We start from the raw sequence: 17,896 nt of genomic DNA, 5'->3' as shown, positions 1-17,896 counted from the left end.
CACTTGATCATGGGCCTACATTGTTCCTAACCTCAATATTGTCTTCAACTTGTCACTACATTTGTTAGGTGCCATATGTTTCTTTTTTGCAACCCTTGTCTTCTTTGGCATTGTTTTCTTTGGTGGTATAGGTTCAGAAATTGTTGTTTGATTGCATATTTGAGACTGTTGTTCTTGGGAAGGATGGTCATCATAAAAGGCAATCACTTTTTTAATAACTTCATCATCTTCATCTTCATCATTTTCAGCTGCCTCATTAACCATTCTTGGATCATCATGCTCAACAAATTTTTTACCCTTATCTACATCATCATTTGCAACAACATTTTTACCTTTGGTTCTTGGGGGTTTTCTCTAAAAAAACACAATGCTATCAGTAAATACCTAATGCGGCCAAATAATACATGTTGCACAACAAACAATGATAAGTTACCTTTCTTTTCAATGTATTTGGATCTTGTTCATTGCTTTTGCATTTCCTTGAATTCTGACCAAATTGATCACACTTGGTATATTTGTAAGCTACACCATGCCTCATCATCCTTGACCATGTTTCATCATGCTTTATAAACCTTAATTTCTTAGACCTACCTGATCCTTTCTTATACTTTGGTAGTAACATGTCTTCAACATCCATAGTTGCTCACATGTTCATCCCATTGATGGGACTGACATTATTTTCATAAAATCTTGTATATGCCTGTCTTGTGTAACAAGCATCCACATATAATTTTGGATTCAGACTCTGATAGTTCATATATATCAGACACAACATGCATACAAGGTATTCCCACAAGATCCCAAAAACCACATGAACAAGTATTTCCCCTATATCCACTACAAATCGCGGCCCATTATATGGGAGATGAACCTACCACGCCTCACTCATACTCCAAGTTGGAAGACATTCTCTACTCAACAAGACCTCATTGTCAAGTCTCTTTCTATGAATAAGCATATTTTTGTGTTTCCACTTTTCAAGCTTCACTAAATTATTAGCAACCTTATTCATCAAATGATTTCTAATCCACTAAATTATTGCAGTATTAAATAACTCACTTAGGTTGTTCATTAAAGCGTCACATTTTAAATAAAAGATAAAAGAGTGCTTACACCATAAATTTGTAGGAACTCCCATCAATTAATCACCATAAATTTTGAATAAAAGATAAAAGAGTGATTACACCATAAATTTGTAGGAACTCCCATCAAGAGTGTCAGAAAGTCTAAGAAGTCCAAAGCTCTTCAAGTTGAAGAGATTGTTTATTCTGAAGAAGATTCTGATGAAGTCAAAGACGAGTTGTCTCTTTTGTGCAGAAAGGTTAATCGTCTTTAGAAGAGAAGTCAAGACAACAAAATTAGAAGTGCTAAAAGGACTGATGGTCGCTTTAAGTCTACTTCTGGTCAACGAAAGTCTAGTGGCAAAGAAGTTATTTATTACAAATGCAACGAGCCATGACACCTCAAGTATGATTATCCTGAACTTGAGAAGGACAAGTCCAAGAAAAAATCTTTAAAAAAAAAGAAGAAATGGCTTATGGAAACCCGGGATGAGTCTGAATCTTCAGGCAATGACTTAGAAGAAGAAAAAGCTAACATGACACTGATGGCTTATGTTGGTACTTTAGATGAAAAAATTTCTCCAGATTATGAAGTTGACTCAGAATCAGAAATAGAGGAGGTATTCTCCCAAGAGGTATTTTCTGACCTTTCCCATTTAGAATTAACTAATTCCTTACTAGAAATTCTAGAAAAATACTCATTACTCAAAATTGAATTTAACGAACTTAAAAAATCCCATGAATCCATATCATCTGAAAACAATAAACTTAAGGAAGATCTCCTCGTTTTGAATAGAAATCTCATTCTTCTTAGAAACAGGAACTTTAATCTCAAAGACACAAGAGCTTCTTCAAAAGCTTTTGAGAGTTCGACCATTGTCTCAGCAGGGGATGTGACTTAATGATATAAGGAAAGAAAATGGTTATCTATCTCTAGACCTAGGGTAAATTTTTTGGCTAACACATTTAGCTATAGTTCCTCTGAAAACAAGCCTAAAATTGCTATGAAATCTGGAAGATCAAACAAGGAATCCAAGAATCTGTGGATATCTAGAAAACAAATGACTTATGCTATTATTTATCTCATGCTTATATGTTTGCTTCTGTTTTATCTTGTTCTCAGAAAAAAGACTTTCTCTCTTGCTTGATTCTATAACTCAAAGCTATGTCAGTAGAGATATTCTGTTTGCCTAAAAAGCTATGGAATATAAAACGACGAAACGATGGGTGTCTAAGGAGTCAATCAATAACCAGTTAACAACAAGCTTGATTTTAAAAATCAAAGCTAGCTATAATATTGCATATATGAAGTCTACCTAGTCAAGCGCCGAAGGTGATATTGTTGCACTCAGCAGATGAACTTTCAAAAGTTGATAAATCACAAGGACACCAAACTTATGTTGGATAATCTATGAATCTTATTAGCAAAAATTAATGCACAAACTTCTGAGATATGTATAACCCCGTCTTTTGCCTCTGAATAAGAAGCTTTAGACTAGTGAAGCTTTCTTCTGTGAAGCACCCATGATTAAGATAGTCTCTTTAGAATTTATTTGTCTTTTGTAAAATCTAAAAAGTTACCTCATTAAATGAGTTATCCGAAAAATAAAAGGTCAGTGAATCAATATGAGACAACTTTCTTTTCTGAACCACGCCTCACATTTAATGTAATGCCTTGAAAATTGATATTATTTGGGTTCATTAATATAAAATTAAATATTAAAATTGAAATCACTACTCTATTATCTATTTAATCTATAAATTATTGAAATTAAATTTTTAAACAAAATACAAAAGCATAAGAAATAAGAAATATTTGCATCCCATAAACTGATTTGAGTGTTGTCATGGATTCAATCATAGTCACACCATTACAATGTCCCCAAAGCTACCTTCACATCTATTCCCTTACCTCATCTTACTAACTCTTGCATCCATTTATCTCTTCTCTTCATTCATCTCTCTCCACACACCCTCTTCTTCATCCTCACAATCCCTCGCACTCTCCAACTGCAACTTCTTCAAAGGCAACTGGGTTTTCGATCCAAATCATACCCCACTCTACGACGAAACATGTCCCTTCCACCGAAACGCATGGAACTGCATCAGAAACCAGAGGGAAAATCTGAGCTTGATCAATTCTTGGAAATGGGTTCCACGTGGCTGCGATTTGCCTCGGATCGACCCGTTTCGGTTTCTGGGTGTGATGAGAAATAAGAATGTTGGGTTTGTTGGGGATTCGCTCAATGAGAATTTCTTGGTTTCGTTTTTGTGTATTCTTAGGGTTGCTGATGAGGGTGCACGGAAGTGGAAAAAGAAGGGTGCTTGGAGAGGTGCTTATTTTCCCAAATTCAATGTCACTGTTGCTTATCATCGTGCAGTTTTGCTCTCCAAATACCAGTAACATTCTCCTTTACCAATTGTTTTTCTTTTTTCGGTTTCAAAGTTTAGAATTTTGCATATAGGTTGTATTGGGTTGGTGAAATTTAAGCGAAAGATATGAAATTTAGGGTCTGTTTGTAAGAACATACTTAAACAGTTTTTGATTTTTAGGGTTCTTGTTTTACTTTGTTTCTTTGTTATAATTTTTGAAATGGAAACCTTATGTTTTAACTACTGATTAAACAAAGGTGGCAGCCAAAGCAATCCGAAGGTGGGATACAAGATGGATCAGAAGGTATTAATCGAGTTGACGTTGATGTTCCTGCAGATGAATGGGCTAAGATTGCAGGTTTCTATGATGTCCTGCTGTTTAATACTGGTCACTGGTAATTCTTTCTAACTTGAAAAATAGTTTGAGTTGTATTGTAACTGCCAGCAGTATGCATTGCTAAAAAGTTGAATGAATAAGTAGTTAGTTATAGTGAAAAAAACTAAAAGCAACTCAAAAGGGATTACTTATATAACAAACATATCTCTGATGCAATTGATCTCTAGTTAATTTTAGGTTGCCTTGTTGTTTTTGTCAGACATTAGATGATTGAGTACATAGATATAGATTTAGTTAAGATAATGTTGAAGTAGATCAGATGGAGAGAGAAGAACTATAGATTTTATGGTAATGAGAGTAATTCAGAGGGACAGAAGTCAAAAAACTAGAAGTAGAGGAAGACCTAAAAAAACTAAAAGAGAGGTTATTAAAAAAGATCTTGAGATTAACGATTTGGATAGAAATATGATTTTGGATAGAAAATTACGGCAAAAGTTGAATCATGTAGCCGACCCCATTTAGTGGAATAAGACTTGGTTCTTGTTCTTGTTGTAATGTTGAAGTAATAACCATGAGAACCTTAACTAATAGCTAATCTTTTAAGTTGAAATCAACGTCTCCATCTTAAATTTTTCATAAACTTTCCCATTTATCTTCTACATTAACTACCGTAGATTTAAAATACATTTGTTATGATGTTTTAGTTAAAATAATCCTATAAGCAAGAAGTTAATCCAAACTGAATCATTTTTTATTTTGCCTTCAATAGGTGGAATTTTGACAAATTCCCAAAGGAGAAGCCTCTTGTCTTCTATAAAGAAGCAAAACCAATAGTTCCTCCACCTGAGATGTTGGATGGACTTAAAATTGTTCTTGATAACATGGTCGCATACATAGAAAAAGAATTTCCTAGAAACTCACTTAAGTTCTGGCGTTTAATATCCCCAAGACACTTTTATGGTGGAGATTGGAATCAAAACGGTAGCTGCTTGTTCAACAAGCCACTTGAAGAGAATGAGGTATGTATTTCTAAAACTTACCTATTTTCCCTAATTTCAATGTCATGTACCCGCATAACATCCCACATAACATCAAACTCTAGATTGCATTTGATGTTTTTTTCATGGCTTGAATATTTTTCATTTTCTGCCCCATGCGTTTTCAAGCGCTGGCCTAAAAGAACGAAATACTAATACCTGAACAGCTTGACTTGTGGTTTGAACCCAGGAATAACGGAGTTAACAAGGAAGCAAGACAGATGAATTTTGTGATTCAAAAGGTATTACAAGGCACAAACATCCAATTAGTTGACTTTACACATTTAAGCGAGTTTAGAGCTGATGCTCATCCAGCGATATGGCTAGGAAAGAAAGATGCAGTTGCAATTTGGGGCCAGGATTGCTTGCATTGGTGTCTTCCAGGTCTTCCTGACACATGGGTTGATATTTTATCTCAACTGATCCTTGATGGTCTTGGAAGAACTGGTAGGTTGTAAGAAATGGAGAGGTTATCAAATTAGTCGTGCATATCATACCATACATTGAAAATTTCCACGAGAGAGGTTGAGGGCATGCTGCCATGTGGTGGGACCCATATATGAGAATCATGAGCTGTGCAACAAATGTCAAAGGCTGGTGTTGATTGGAAGAAAAGCTTTGCTCTTTGATTTTTGAGGGTAGAAGCCACCCACTAATTTGACTTTGCAGTTGATTTCTTCTTAGGGCCTTTGTCAAATATTAGCATTTAATTATTTCATTCAACTATTATTATTGTATTGGGGAATCTTTTGTTCAAAATTTTGATATTTAGATAGTGCATTAAATTAGACTAAATAAGTCTCTGAAAGAAATTTTAATAAGCAATGAGTGTGTTAACCCTTTATAAATCTATTGTATGACACTCAATATTTTATCAAATAAACAATCACTTAAATTAAATTATTCAAGCGTTTTAATTTATCAAAATAATTTAGTGGCCTTCTACATTTTTTTGCGTAGGACCTTCAACTTATGCACTTATCACAAGTTTCCTGAAACAATCAGCCAAGCTGTGACTGTCTTACCATCCAAATTTGTAAGGTAAATCATGACCAAAAGATTTAACAGAAAAAAGAGTTAAAAACCAGATCCAGATATATTTGAAAACAGCATCTCAGACTAAGATTAAAATATCAGCACTTGCAAACTGCAGTGTTAAACAATAAAAAAAAATAAAAAATACAAGAACCATTTCTTGTCAAGAGGAACAAAAACCTTCAACTACACTCTGCATTTTTCTCCTTTGTATAATGTAAAAAAAATAGTTAAAAAGAATGAGTCTCCTAAGGGCCTGAAAGATCCTATTGTAATGTACAAGATGGTGTGGTTTGCAACCACCATGGGATCGGTATCAAAAACATTTCAAGAAGAGTTTACTTCTTAGCCCTTTCCATCTTGACTCTAATTTTTTCTTCCATCAAGAATATTTCTGTCTCAAGATCATACATTCTGTTAAGAGCACGCATGTTCTCAAGAACTTCACTAAGACTTTTATTATCATTCCCATCACATCTCAGATGCTGCATAGGACCATGAAGTAGCTTGTTCACAATACCCATACTAAGGGCATACATTGCTTCTTTCTGTTCCTTTGATACGTTGCCACGCATCTTTGACAAACATTTTTCCAGCTCAGCAGCTCTAATCCTTTCAACATAAGCTCTAAATTTCTTAATAGTAGGAACAGTTTCAAGAGAGTCTATCCACGCTTCAAATTTATTTAATTCCTCCTGAATAATTCCTCGAGCTTCCATAGCTTTTTGGTATCTGTCCTCCTTGTTAGCATCAACAACTTCTCGGAGATCATCCACATTGTACACTATTGCATTCTCCAGTTCGGACACACCCGGATCCACATTCCTTGGTATAGATATATCAATGTAAAGTTGGTTTCCCACACCTTCGCCGATTGAAGGAAGCATCTCCACATTCTCTTTTGAGAACAACGGCGACTCAGATGCAGTACATGTGAAGATCAAATCAGCCTCAGCAGCACATTCCAGCATTTCAGAAAGAGGTCTAAACACTAAGTCAACATCCTTCATCTCTTCCCTAATGGCATTAACTCTCTCTTCAGTTCTATTAACAACCACCATTTTTCTACACCCTTTAGCAGCCAAATGTTTGATCACTAGCTTCCCCATCTTACCCGCCCCAATCACCAAAACTCTAGCATCATCAAAGGAAGCCACAGATCTCTTCATAAGCGCCAACTCAACAGCAGCTGAACTAACAGAAACCGACCCAGATGATATATTCGTCTCAGTTCGAACCCGTTTTCCAACGGAAATAGCCTGCTTAAACAAACCACTGATTTTCCTATCAAAACCCGGCACTCCCTGTCCAGTTTTCACAACTTGTTTAACCTGAGAAAGAATTTGACCTTCCCCAAGAACAAGTGAATCAAGACCAGCAGCAACTTCAAAAAGATGCTGTGTTGCATCCTTATTATACAACAAGATCTGATGCTTACAAATCTCAGATACTGAAACCCCACTTAACTGCAAAATTATCAAAACAATTTATAATCAAAAACTGAATCATTTACATTAAAACAATATAAATTAACACATAACAGAATGAAGCAGGATCAAAATGTATTAATACCTTGGAGATCCAATCTGTGACTTCTCTAACAGCACGGTGTTGAGAGAGAGCAACAAGGTAAATCTCGATTCGGTTACACGTACTGAGAACAGCAGCTTCTTCTATGTGATTAAGAGCACAAAGCTCCTGAATAACTTGAGGCCACTGTGCTTCTGGAATAGCAAGCTTCTCACGCATTTCAACAGGAGCTGTATGAACGTTGAGTCCAATCACAATGATACTGCTCTTCTCCTTCGTATATCCTATCAACAACAAAACAGAAACAAACAAAATTAATTCAGCTCAACAGCAACCTGTAATATAAACATAATTGGATTGAATTGTCAGAGGGAGGGTTTGATGATGATGAAATGGAGGAATGGAAAATTTCTTACTGTCAGCTGAAGAGGCTTTGAGTATTTCGAGAGGAGAAGGTTTTGAAACGACGGCGTTTTGAGGAAGGGGGTTTTCAGAACGGAGGGTGCATTTGGGGGGATTGAGAGGGGTACGATGGGGAGAAAATGTGGATTTGGGAAATTCAGAAGGCGGGAGGAGGTGACAGGGGGAGAATTTGACGGAGGAGGAAAGAGTGGCGGCGGCGGAGGATGAGCCGCCGATGGACGTCATTGAGATTGAAGGGGTTGAAGAAAGGAATGAGTGTGATTGGGGGAAAATGGGAACGGAATAGAATGGTGCAGCGAATGCTAATAATAATTTATGAATGAATGAATGAATAAATGGGTGCAGTGTATTTTGACCGACGAAAAAGTGGAACTGGTTAGTATTTTGTTTTTTTTAATGAGAAAGATACAAGACAATATGGAGTTGGTTGGTTCGTTCGCATTTTGCCCACACGCATATGTCACCGACCCATTCTTTTCTTCAACAACTCTCCTTGGACCGAGTTTCAATACTTTAGATTCAAATCTGGCCTCTCCCATAACTCATGTTTTTGCTAAATTCTGACCGTATATTCGAAATTTGAATATTCTTGAGGAAAAAAAATCAAATGCGCCGGTTAATATCATATCACGAGGGTTTGCTGGAGACAGAGAATTCAGCTCTTCTCATCGAAAATATGTTCGATAGGTTTTGACACCGAACATCGTATTTGTCAATTTTGAAGTAAATTTGGGAAATGAGCTAGAACCTAAAATCATCTTTTACAATAGAGATGTCGTCGACATCGTTCCTCATAGCAATGACTCTATGGTCATCAGCGTGTAGTACAATGATTGAGACGTAAATTGGGTACTGATTGACATTAAAAGCTCAACAAACATTTTGTTCTAAGATGTATTTGAGAGATTCCAACTTGATCCATATGACATCCGGACATTTTAAGATTCCCTAGTCGGTTTTTCTAACAAGCACGTACATATAAAATGTCACACAACTCTCTAAATAGTGTTTGGGGTACACGAGAACGTGAAGGTAGTCAAGGTCAGATATCTCGTAGTAGATGTCTCATCACCATACAACATCATTGTGGGATTGTCAACCCTCAATCTGTTGAGTGTCGCCATGTCAACCCTGCATTTAAGCACGAAATATCTATTACTTAATGGGTGGGTTGAGGTTGTCTAAGGGGATTAAGATTCCTTCCAAGAGTGTTATTAGAGAAACCACAAAATGAGAAAAATGGGGATGATCGCAACCATTATTCTACAACCAGGCGCACAAAGAACAAACACTCCAAACTTAGACCCTAAGATAAAGCCCGTGAAGGAAATGTTTACTCCGAAAAAATATGTGAATGACATCTAGATTGAGCCACAAGACTTTCAAATCACCAAACCAAGCACCTCTTTATCTAAACCAGAAGAAGAAGAGTTGGTCTCTATGCTAAGGAGGAATATCGACTTGTTCAACTGGACACCCCCGACATGCTAACGATAGACGTCAAAGTGATTTGTCATCGTCTCACCATCGACTCCACTATGAAACTTGTGTCTTAGAGAAAGCGCAAAGTGGGTGAGAAGAAACAAGTGACGATCGATCAGGAGGTGGAGAAGTTGAAGAGCGTGGGCTTCAAAATTGAGATCAAATATCTAATCTTGTTTGGCTAATGTAGTCTATATTCAAAGTCATCGAACAATATTAACAGGTTGATTGACGTGTCCTTGGGCTATAAGACCTTGCATTTCATGGACGCTTACTCTGACTACAATCAGATAAAGATGGATACTTAAGCCTTGCTCAAAATAGTGCTCATGTCCGACCATGGAAATTGCTACTATAATGTCATGTCTTTTGGACTGAAGAACACGGGTGCCATCTATCAAAGATTAATGGATGCAGTATTCTTAAAGTATATAGGATGAAACTTGGAGGTATACATTAATGATATGATTGTAAAGACTTTAGAGGGGGAAAGCCATTGCGCAGACTTGGAAGACATCTTAAAATCAATCAGGAGGTATGTACGGGTAAAAAATTACAGATGTGCATGTTCCTCTTGCATGGGCTGGGAGATTCAGAGGCATTAATATTTTTATAACATGATTGGGTAGTCAAAGCTTGCCCGTGGAGGCAAGAAGCTTTGTGCGGTGGTGTTTTAAGGTGATTTATGATGGATTGAGACCCTTTCCTGTTACTTCTCTCATGCCTATCTATCATTCCCTTATATCAGCTATTGAATTATTATTTTTGTATAATTTTTTATTTGTTTTATTCTTTTTAACTTGTAAACCATTCGATGGGACAAGAGAGAGTGACAAAATGTAATAAGTAGTAGGTGATCCATTTCCTGGAGACCTACTCACGTGAGGTGAGAGGCTCTTCTAATGATCGATGATGCTTGGTAGAAAGCGTAAAACCGCTGGTGGTCGTGTGTTAAGAAGGTAATGAGCGTTGTTATTTATAGGATGTAGAAAGTGTGTATTAGTTAGGGCCTGTCTATTCTCCTTGAGAGAAAATTCATTTATAGAGGTCTCTAGGACCTAGGGTTTCCTTGCAAAAGGCCACCATCCACTTAGTCAATAGTGGACACTTGAACCCCTATTTCCAAGGGAGTTGTGGGTCAGTTAGTGACTTTGACTATCTCTCTGCCTGATAAATGTCTTATCTTATGTTTCCTACGTAGGGGCGAGGGAAAACTAGGAGGTGAAGAGATGCCTCCCTTTGGGCGACCTTCTACCGTTGCCTTAGGCGAGGCCTTTTGCAAATATAATACTACATAGTCCCTCAAATACGAGGCCTTTGGTAGAATACAAAGTGTTTTTCACTCACAGTAGATGGGAGTATCCCGAGAACTGATGCCTTCCTCTCTTGAGGTCTTTAGCCACTCTGGGAGGTTCGGAAAAAGAGACACTCAGTCTCTTAGGAAGAATTGTACTTAGCCTGACTGAGGAGACTACTAGTTCCTCAAGCTGGGCATTTTGACCCACTTGGACGAGACTTCCATCAAGCTCTCAAGCGAGATTTGTTATCCAACCTCTTAGGTTGGGTACTCGTCGTGCCTCTTTTATGCCTGACCTTTGAGTTTTGTCCTGCCTAAGGAGAGAGTAAGTCCCTCAAGAGAGAGTATGATTATCTCAGGGAATCTAATCCCCTCATGCAAAATTGTAATAGCCTGACTGATGAGACTACAAGTCCCTCAGGAGGGGCATTTGGCCCACTTGTACGGGACTTCCATCGAGCTCTCAGGTAAGACTCGTTATAAAGCCTCTTGGGCTGGGTATCCATCGCGTCTCTTTTTGGCGTGACCTTTGAGTTTTGTGTATCCTGAGGAAACACTAAGTCCCTCAGGATAGAGTTTAATTATCATGTGAAATCTAAGTCCCTTGGAAAAAATTGTACATAGCTCGATTGATGAACCTTCGAGTTTTTAATCTTGTTTTATCCCTAAATGCATTTATTTAAGCAAAAACCTAAAATAATCTACTGTCATAAATGTCAAAAACATGTAGCATCATCTACGCATAACCAACACTTGTATAGGTGTAACATCATTCTTAAGAAAAATAAGACATACAATTTACGTGATAGGAGTTGCAGATCGATATAATTCCTGTATTCCCTGTGTAAGTTAGGCGACTTTAGATAAGCGAAGCAAAAAATGCATGAAGGTTACTTTTATGTCTTAAGATGTAATATTGTGAAATGGAAAATAGGAAGATTTAGATTACCATTCCACATGTCTTTATTGTTCTCAGTCTCCCGGAAGAATTCTTTATTAATGAAAGAGCGATTTTTATCATTGTAGTTTAAAAAATGCCTCTGATCTTCAATAACTACTAAACTTTGATAGAATTTTTTGGATGGAAAACTTGAATTCATAGGTGTAAAAAATCAAATTCAATGGCAAACCTTGGAAGAAGCTAAACTTGATGAAGTCAGCATACCTGAAAATAAAAAGGCAGGAAAAATGAGATGAGATAGAAGAACGGTGGAGGTGTGTTGTGATGAACAATACTTGAAATGGACACTATACTTTATTAAGGTTGTAAGAGGAAGATGATGATTGTTGGTGATTTTAGTATCATCAATGCATTTTGGTAGTAATGTGATTTACTATAGGCCAATGCAATTGTGTGTTAAGTTTGAAACGAGTTAGGGTAGTGCGGAGTGCACGCTCGTCAAGCCAAACGCATAATTGAATATGAATAATAGAAACGGGCATAACGTTTCGTTTGAATAGCTGCACCCGTTCCCAACGGACATAACGATTCGTTTGAATAGTTGCACCCGTTCCCAACGGACATAACGATTCGTTTGAATAGTTGCACCCGTTCCAACAGACATAACTGTTTTCCGAAAAGGTGTGTCTGTTCGTTTCTATTATTGGTCTCCTATATAAGGAGTCTTTTGGTCTCGATTTGTAGGACGAAATTATATACTTCCTCTCTACATTCTGATCTGTTCTCTCTTGTCGGAAACAGTTTGTTCTTCGAGAATTATCCCCGCAAAGATCTCGTGAACCCAGACAAAGAATAGGGTCAAAATACTTTGTTCGGAAAGTGAACAAACACGATTCTTGAAGATATCCAGGATTATCATACCATTTATCTAACAAACGAACAAAGTATTTTTCGACAATCATGGCTGGAGGAGGAAGCACCGTCAAGGAGATGACTAAAAGTTTCGGAAAATTGGAAAAGTTTCAAGGACAATTTACATATGGTGAACACACGAAAAATTTACATCATAAACCGGGTATGTTTTATTATTTCTTATAGAAATTAAAGTTCCGTAAATTATAATATCAAGATCGACCACATGAATCCGGGCTGTTCTTCAATTGTCCTATAATCAGATAGCGTTGTTTCATGAATACGTACCGTATCAGAAATATAGCAGTGTGTTGAGTCAATGAACTCCCACCGTTAGTGTGTTGCATATATATATTACATATGCTATGTTATTATAGATTGCATATATACTCGTGCATTGGCGCATTGTATCCAATGAAGATGCATACTTACGTAGAGTAACATGATTTCTATATAGTATATGAATATTGAAAGAAAAATTGTTTGATATAAATTGAAATTGAAAAAAAAAAAAAATTGTCATCATGAATTCGGTGGTGGCTCTGTGAATGTGTGAATAAAAATTGCATGGACGACTATGCGGTATTGACGGATGGCATGGGTGGAGATGCAAAAGCACAAGCAAAATGTGATATTGCAGATTCAATTTGAATGAAAAGGTATGGAGAGAACTAATGTTAATGGACCATTGCATCGTACGATTCAGAATTTGAACGAAAAGGTATATTTTACCTTAACAAACACCAGGTATTTATCATTGAACCAATGGGTTGTTTTGTTAATAAAATAAAATAAAAAAATTGAATGAGAAAATATATAAAGGTGCAGACGGCCAACATTTCAATATGACATTTTCTTAAACTATTTTGACTTATATATTGCACAGATTCCATGAAATATATAAGTTGTATTCAATTTCGCATTAATGTACAATATCTAGTACTGTACGTTGTTTTCTTTTGCGTAGGATACAGTTTCCAAAGCATTTAAATCATAAATTTCTTTTCTTTAAGGCATGGGTTTTGTTTGCTTTGAATATTTGGTGGCAAAATATATTTCCATTTTCATTGGGTCTATGTAAATGATATTGAATTTAAACATGCATTATCCCGTAATGCAAAATAGTGGTAGTGCTGGGAACTAATCGTTCATATAAATTAAAACTTTCCATTATACTTTTGATTTTATTTTCAATTATATATATTGAAAGACATATAGATTTTGTAGTGTTCATAGTTCCACAACTATGCGTTTGAATTATGATTGCGACGCTATGAAAATAGCATGTTTGTGCTCAATGAGAAATTATTATAAGGCATATAACTTTGTGAGGAAGGTTCTCCAAGAATTGTTGAAAACACAAATCAAAAGTTCATCAACGATTGCTATGTATTAAATATATTTTGGATATATATTTAAAAGGAAGTATCATAGTGATGGTACATTGAACATCTACGAAGATAAATGATTAACCAAGGGTTTTAGACAAAAGGAATATGTTAATTATTTTAACACATATGTACTTGAAGGAAGCACAACGGAATTTATAATTTTGTTTGCTTTGTATTCCTCCTTATGATTCATCAAAAAGGATGTCAAAACGACATTCCTAAATGAATATCTCGATGAGGAGATTTACATGAAAAAATCATAAGGTTATGTGCTTCCTGGTAATGAGCACAAAGTGTGTAAGCTAGTTAAGTCGTTGTATGGGCTGAAACAATCTCCGAAGCAGTGGCATCAAAAGTTTGATGAGGTTGTTTTGTCTAATGGTTTCATTCTAAACCAAGCTGACAAATGTGTATATAGCAAATTTGATACATCCGGTAAAGGAGTTTTCATTTGTCTATATGTTGATGACATGTTGATCTTTGGCACCGACCAAAATCAAGTTGATAAAACAAAGAATTTCTTGTCATCAAAGTTCTCCATGAAGAATATGGGAGAAGCAGACGTTATTCTTGGTATTAAGATTAACGGGAGAATAAGGGGATTGTAATTACGCAATCTCATTACATTGAGAAAATACTCAAGAAGTTCAATTATGAAAATTGTTCTCTAGTAAGTACTCCCATGGATCCGGGAGAAAAGCTTATGCCAAATACAGGTAAACCTGTGGATCAACTCGAATACTCAAGAGCTATAGGCTCTTTGATGTATGCTATGATTAGCACTAGACCGGATATTGCTTACGCGGTTAGAAAGTTGAGCAGATTTACTAGTAATCCTAGTAGACATTATTGGCATGCGATAACTAGGATATTCAAGTACTTGAAGGGTACTATGAATTATGGATTATCATATATGGGATTTCCTTCAGTGTTAGAGGGTTATTCGGATGCTAGTTGGATAAATAATGTTGAAGATTCATCCTCTACAAGTGGATGGGTGTCCTTGCTTGGGGGAGGTGCCATCTCATGGGCTTCCAAGAAGCAAACATGTATAACTAGTTCCACAATGGAATCTGAGTTTGTAGCATTAATTGCTGCTGGTAAAGAAGCATAATGGCTAAGGAACTTGGTATATGAGATTCCGATATGGCCTAAACCGATATCACCAATTTCTATCCGTTGTGATAAGTAGTGCCACACTGGCTAAAGCATATAGTCAAATATACAATGGAAAGTCTAGACATTTGGGTATTAGACATAGTATGATTAGGGAATTAATCATGAATGGGGTGATATCTATTGAGTTTGTTCGGTCGCAACAAAACTTAGCTGACCACTTGACGAAGGGGTTAGCTAGAGACTTAGTGAAGAAGTCGGTAATTGGGATGGGATTAAAGTCCATTTAAATCTATTAGTTATGGTATACCCAATTCCCTTCTAATACAACGTTAGAAGCAGAATTCAATGTGGAAAGATCATAGTTAAAGATTGGAGCAATTGTGTTTATCTTCCCAAGGTATGTGCTCAGACCTGCAAGTGATGGCTAGGTTGAAGTATATCTTCTTAATGGTTCTTTTGAAAAATTGCAAATGCAGGTGCAAGATTAAAAGGATCACCTATGTGAGCATGAAGTTTTGCCGCTTCAAGAAGCTTGGACTTGGCTTCCTATATGCTTATTAATGGATAAGGACACATGGCTTGTAAAGTGTCAAGTATGAATAGTAGAGTATTGTAAGAAACATATGTGTACTATATCTTTAGATATTCAAATGGATTGACGGGTTCAATCATTATGACACCCCGATTTTCGAATATTTGGAATGTGTATTTGTACTAAGATGAAAATTCAATCGTAAGACATTTTCTTCTATGCATTTGTTTGATCGTTATACCTGTAAAGTAAATCAAGGATTATACTAAAATGGGGGGAGTTTGTTGGTGATTTTAGTATCATCAATGCATTTTGGTAGTAATGTGATTTACTATAGGCCAATGCAATTGTGTGTTAAGTTTGAAACGAGTTAGGGTAGTGCGGAGTGCACGCTCGTCAAGCCAAACGCATAATTGAATATGAATAATAGAAACGGGCATAACGTTTCGTTTGAATAGCTGCACCCGTTCCCAACGGACATAACGATTCGTTTGAATAGTTGCACCCGTTCCCAACGGACATAACGATTCGTTTGAATAGTTGCACCCGTTCCAACAGACATAACTGTTTTCCGAAAAGGTGTGTCTGTTCGTTTCTATTATTGGTCTCCTATATAAGGAGTCTTTTGGTCTCGATTTGTAGGACGAAATTATATACTTCCTCTCTACATTCTGATCTGTTCTCTCTTGTCGGAAACAGATTGTTCTTCGAGAATTATCCCCGCAAAGATTTCGTGAACCCAGACAAGAATAGGGTCGAAATACTTTGTTCGGAAAGTGAACGAACACGATTCTTGAAGATATCCAGGATTATCACACCAAATATCTAACAATGATATCAAAATTTTGGAAAAAGAGTATCAGAGAGGTGATGTAGTGAGACAGTATTAGAGAGGTTGTAGTAAGAGGAAGAAAGAGTACTATGAGACTAAAAATAGTTTAGGTAAATGAGGGAAATGTATTGTTGAATTGAAGAAGAAATTGGACTGCCAAATATCAAAGGCTGATTGAAAGATAAGTGAATAGACGATGTCCATTTGTCATTTACGTGAAACTCCTTTTTGCAATGTAAAAACCAGAATCCATGAAGGGCAAATTTGAAAAATTATAAGCATGTATTAGTATTTGATATACTTGTAAAAGACCCGTGCGTCTGCACGAGAAAGTTCATTCGTAGTTAAAAAATGCCAATAACAAAACAATAGAATTTCAAAGCTAAGAAATAAATAAATTTTAGCACAATTATTACCAAAATCCCCATATTGAAGGGAATTTGCGAGTCCTTTATAACCATTAACTTTATATATTAATCTTCATAATAGTACATCGAATATCAATAACATGCTAATAGTATAAAAAATTTCAAAAATAAAGTTGTAGTAACTTTTGAGAAGTTGTAGACATTATATAACCTACAAACAATGTTAAAAGAATATATTAGAGTTATAGAAAATAATTATAATATTTGAACATAGAAATGAAATCTCACATTTGAATGGCAAAAAGTATCCCCTATGAAATTTAATATTGATTATTGAGACACCAACTAGTGGTTTAGTAGTCACGTCTATAACTTGTTTTAACTTCCCCTTGTTTATTTATGATAAAGATTTTGTGGTTGATTTAATTTGTTTACCCTTAAGTCAACTAGACATTATTTTAGGAATGATCTGGTTATTATTCAACCGTGTTCACTTGAATTGTCTCGATAAGACCGCTTTGTTTTATGGACCAGCGAAGATTAAGGATTCGAGATTTATTACCGCCAACCAAGTAGAGATATCCTTGAAACAGAATACTCAAGTGTTCATGTTGCTAGCTTTCTTGAAAGTAGAGAGTGGAGCTTCAATCGATAATTTTCCTATAGTGTGCACATTCTCTAAATTCTTTTCGAAGGACATTAATAGTTTGTCACCTAAGGGTGAAGTTGATTTTTTGATAGACTTAGTACCTGATGCTAGACCTATATTCATGCCCTTGTATAGAATATCCACATAAAGATTTAGTGAGCTTAAGAAGCAAGATATTTGTAAGACCTAGCATATTGCCTTGGGGTGCGTCTGTGCTGTTGGTTAAGAAGAAAGATGGAGCCATGAAGTTGTGCATGGATTATGTAGATTTTAAAGTGTTGCATTTCCTGTGTATAATTCAAATAAAAAACTAAAAACAAAAACTCGAAGAAGAAGTCGTTGACGAAGAAGATGAAGGTTACTTAACACTTACCTCAATCATCCTATCTTTTCAATGTTGTGAAACTCGTTTTCATATATCAACGGCATTGTAGCCGCAGTTATTACTTGCACTGTCATCCCTTTCTCTCCTTCGCAGTTATTAACAATGTCTTTTGTGAAAACTAACCCTAATTTTTAAAAGGGGATAAATAAAATGAAATTTAACCTATGTTGTCATCGTGATATGAAATCAATTAAATACAATGCCACATATTAATCATATTCATTCCACGTAG

The 17,896-nt window shown here is 36.0% G+C and overlaps 2 protein-coding genes across 3 annotated transcripts; one reads left to right on the top strand and one right to left on the bottom strand.

Annotated features, from left to right (window-relative positions):
- The first annotated feature begins 2,883 nt into the window (after window positions 1–2,883).
- LOC131631363 (protein trichome birefringence-like 12) lies at window positions 2,884–5,579 on the top strand. 2 transcript variants are annotated; one of them, XM_058902156.1, is made up of 4 exons: window positions 2,884–3,461; window positions 3,692–3,829; window positions 4,541–4,790; window positions 4,999–5,133. In XM_058902156.1, exons 1-4 carry the CDS (start codon window positions 2,938–2,940, stop codon window positions 5,002–5,004), a joined length of 918 nt encoding a protein of 305 aa, XP_058758139.1. In that variant the 5' UTR covers window positions 2,884–2,937; the 3' UTR covers window positions 5,005–5,133. The 2 variants fall into 2 exon arrangements, with proteins under 2 accessions (XP_058758139.1, XP_058758138.1); XM_058902155.1 differs by having other exon boundaries at window positions 2,885–3,461; window positions 4,976–5,579.
- Window positions 5,580–5,905: 326 nt separating this feature from the next.
- On the bottom strand, window positions 5,906–8,183 carry LOC131631361 (glutamyl-tRNA reductase 2, chloroplastic-like). The gene is made up of 3 exons (XM_058902153.1): window positions 7,790–8,183; window positions 7,416–7,657; window positions 5,906–7,309 (listed from the first exon to the last, which is right to left on the bottom strand). Exons 1-3 carry the CDS (start codon window positions 8,019–8,021, stop codon window positions 6,182–6,184), a joined length of 1,602 nt encoding a protein of 533 aa, XP_058758136.1. The 5' UTR covers window positions 8,022–8,183; the 3' UTR covers window positions 5,906–6,181.
- Between the last annotated feature and the right edge of the window lie 9,713 nt (window positions 8,184–17,896).

The sequence above is a fragment of the Vicia villosa genome, unplaced genomic scaffold, assembly GCF_029867415.1.
Source record: "Vicia villosa cultivar HV-30 ecotype Madison, WI unplaced genomic scaffold, Vvil1.0 ctg.000816F_1_1, whole genome shotgun sequence".
Lineage (NCBI taxonomy): Eukaryota > Viridiplantae > Streptophyta > Magnoliopsida > Fabales > Fabaceae > Vicia > Vicia villosa.
This window is presented reverse-complemented; position numbering and strand designations above follow the sequence as displayed.

Excerpts from the sequence above, each read along its gene's own strand:
- LOC131631363 (XM_058902155.1), top strand. The coding sequence starts at position 2,938 with ATGTCCCCAAAGCTACCTTCACATCTATTCCCTTACCTCATCTTACTA. Across the intron at positions 3,462-3,691 it reads GTTTTGCTCTCCAAATACCA|GTGGCAGCCAAAGCAATCCG; the intron begins GTAACATTCTCC and ends GATTAAACAAAG. Across the intron at positions 4,791-4,975 it reads AGCCACTTGAAGAGAATGAG|CTTGACTTGTGGTTTGAACC; the intron begins GTATGTATTTCT and ends ATACCTGAACAG.
- LOC131631361 (XM_058902153.1), bottom strand. The coding sequence starts at position 8,021 with ATGACGTCCATCGGCGGCTCATCCTCCGCCGCCGCCACTCTTTCCTCC. Across the intron at positions 7,658-7,789 it reads CAAAGCCTCTTCAGCTGACA|GATATACGAAGGAGAAGAGC; the intron begins GTAAGAAATTTT and ends TGTTGTTGATAG. Across the intron at positions 7,310-7,415 it reads TCACAGATTGGATCTCCAAG|TTAAGTGGGGTTTCAGTATC; the intron begins GTATTAATACAT and ends ATAATTTTGCAG.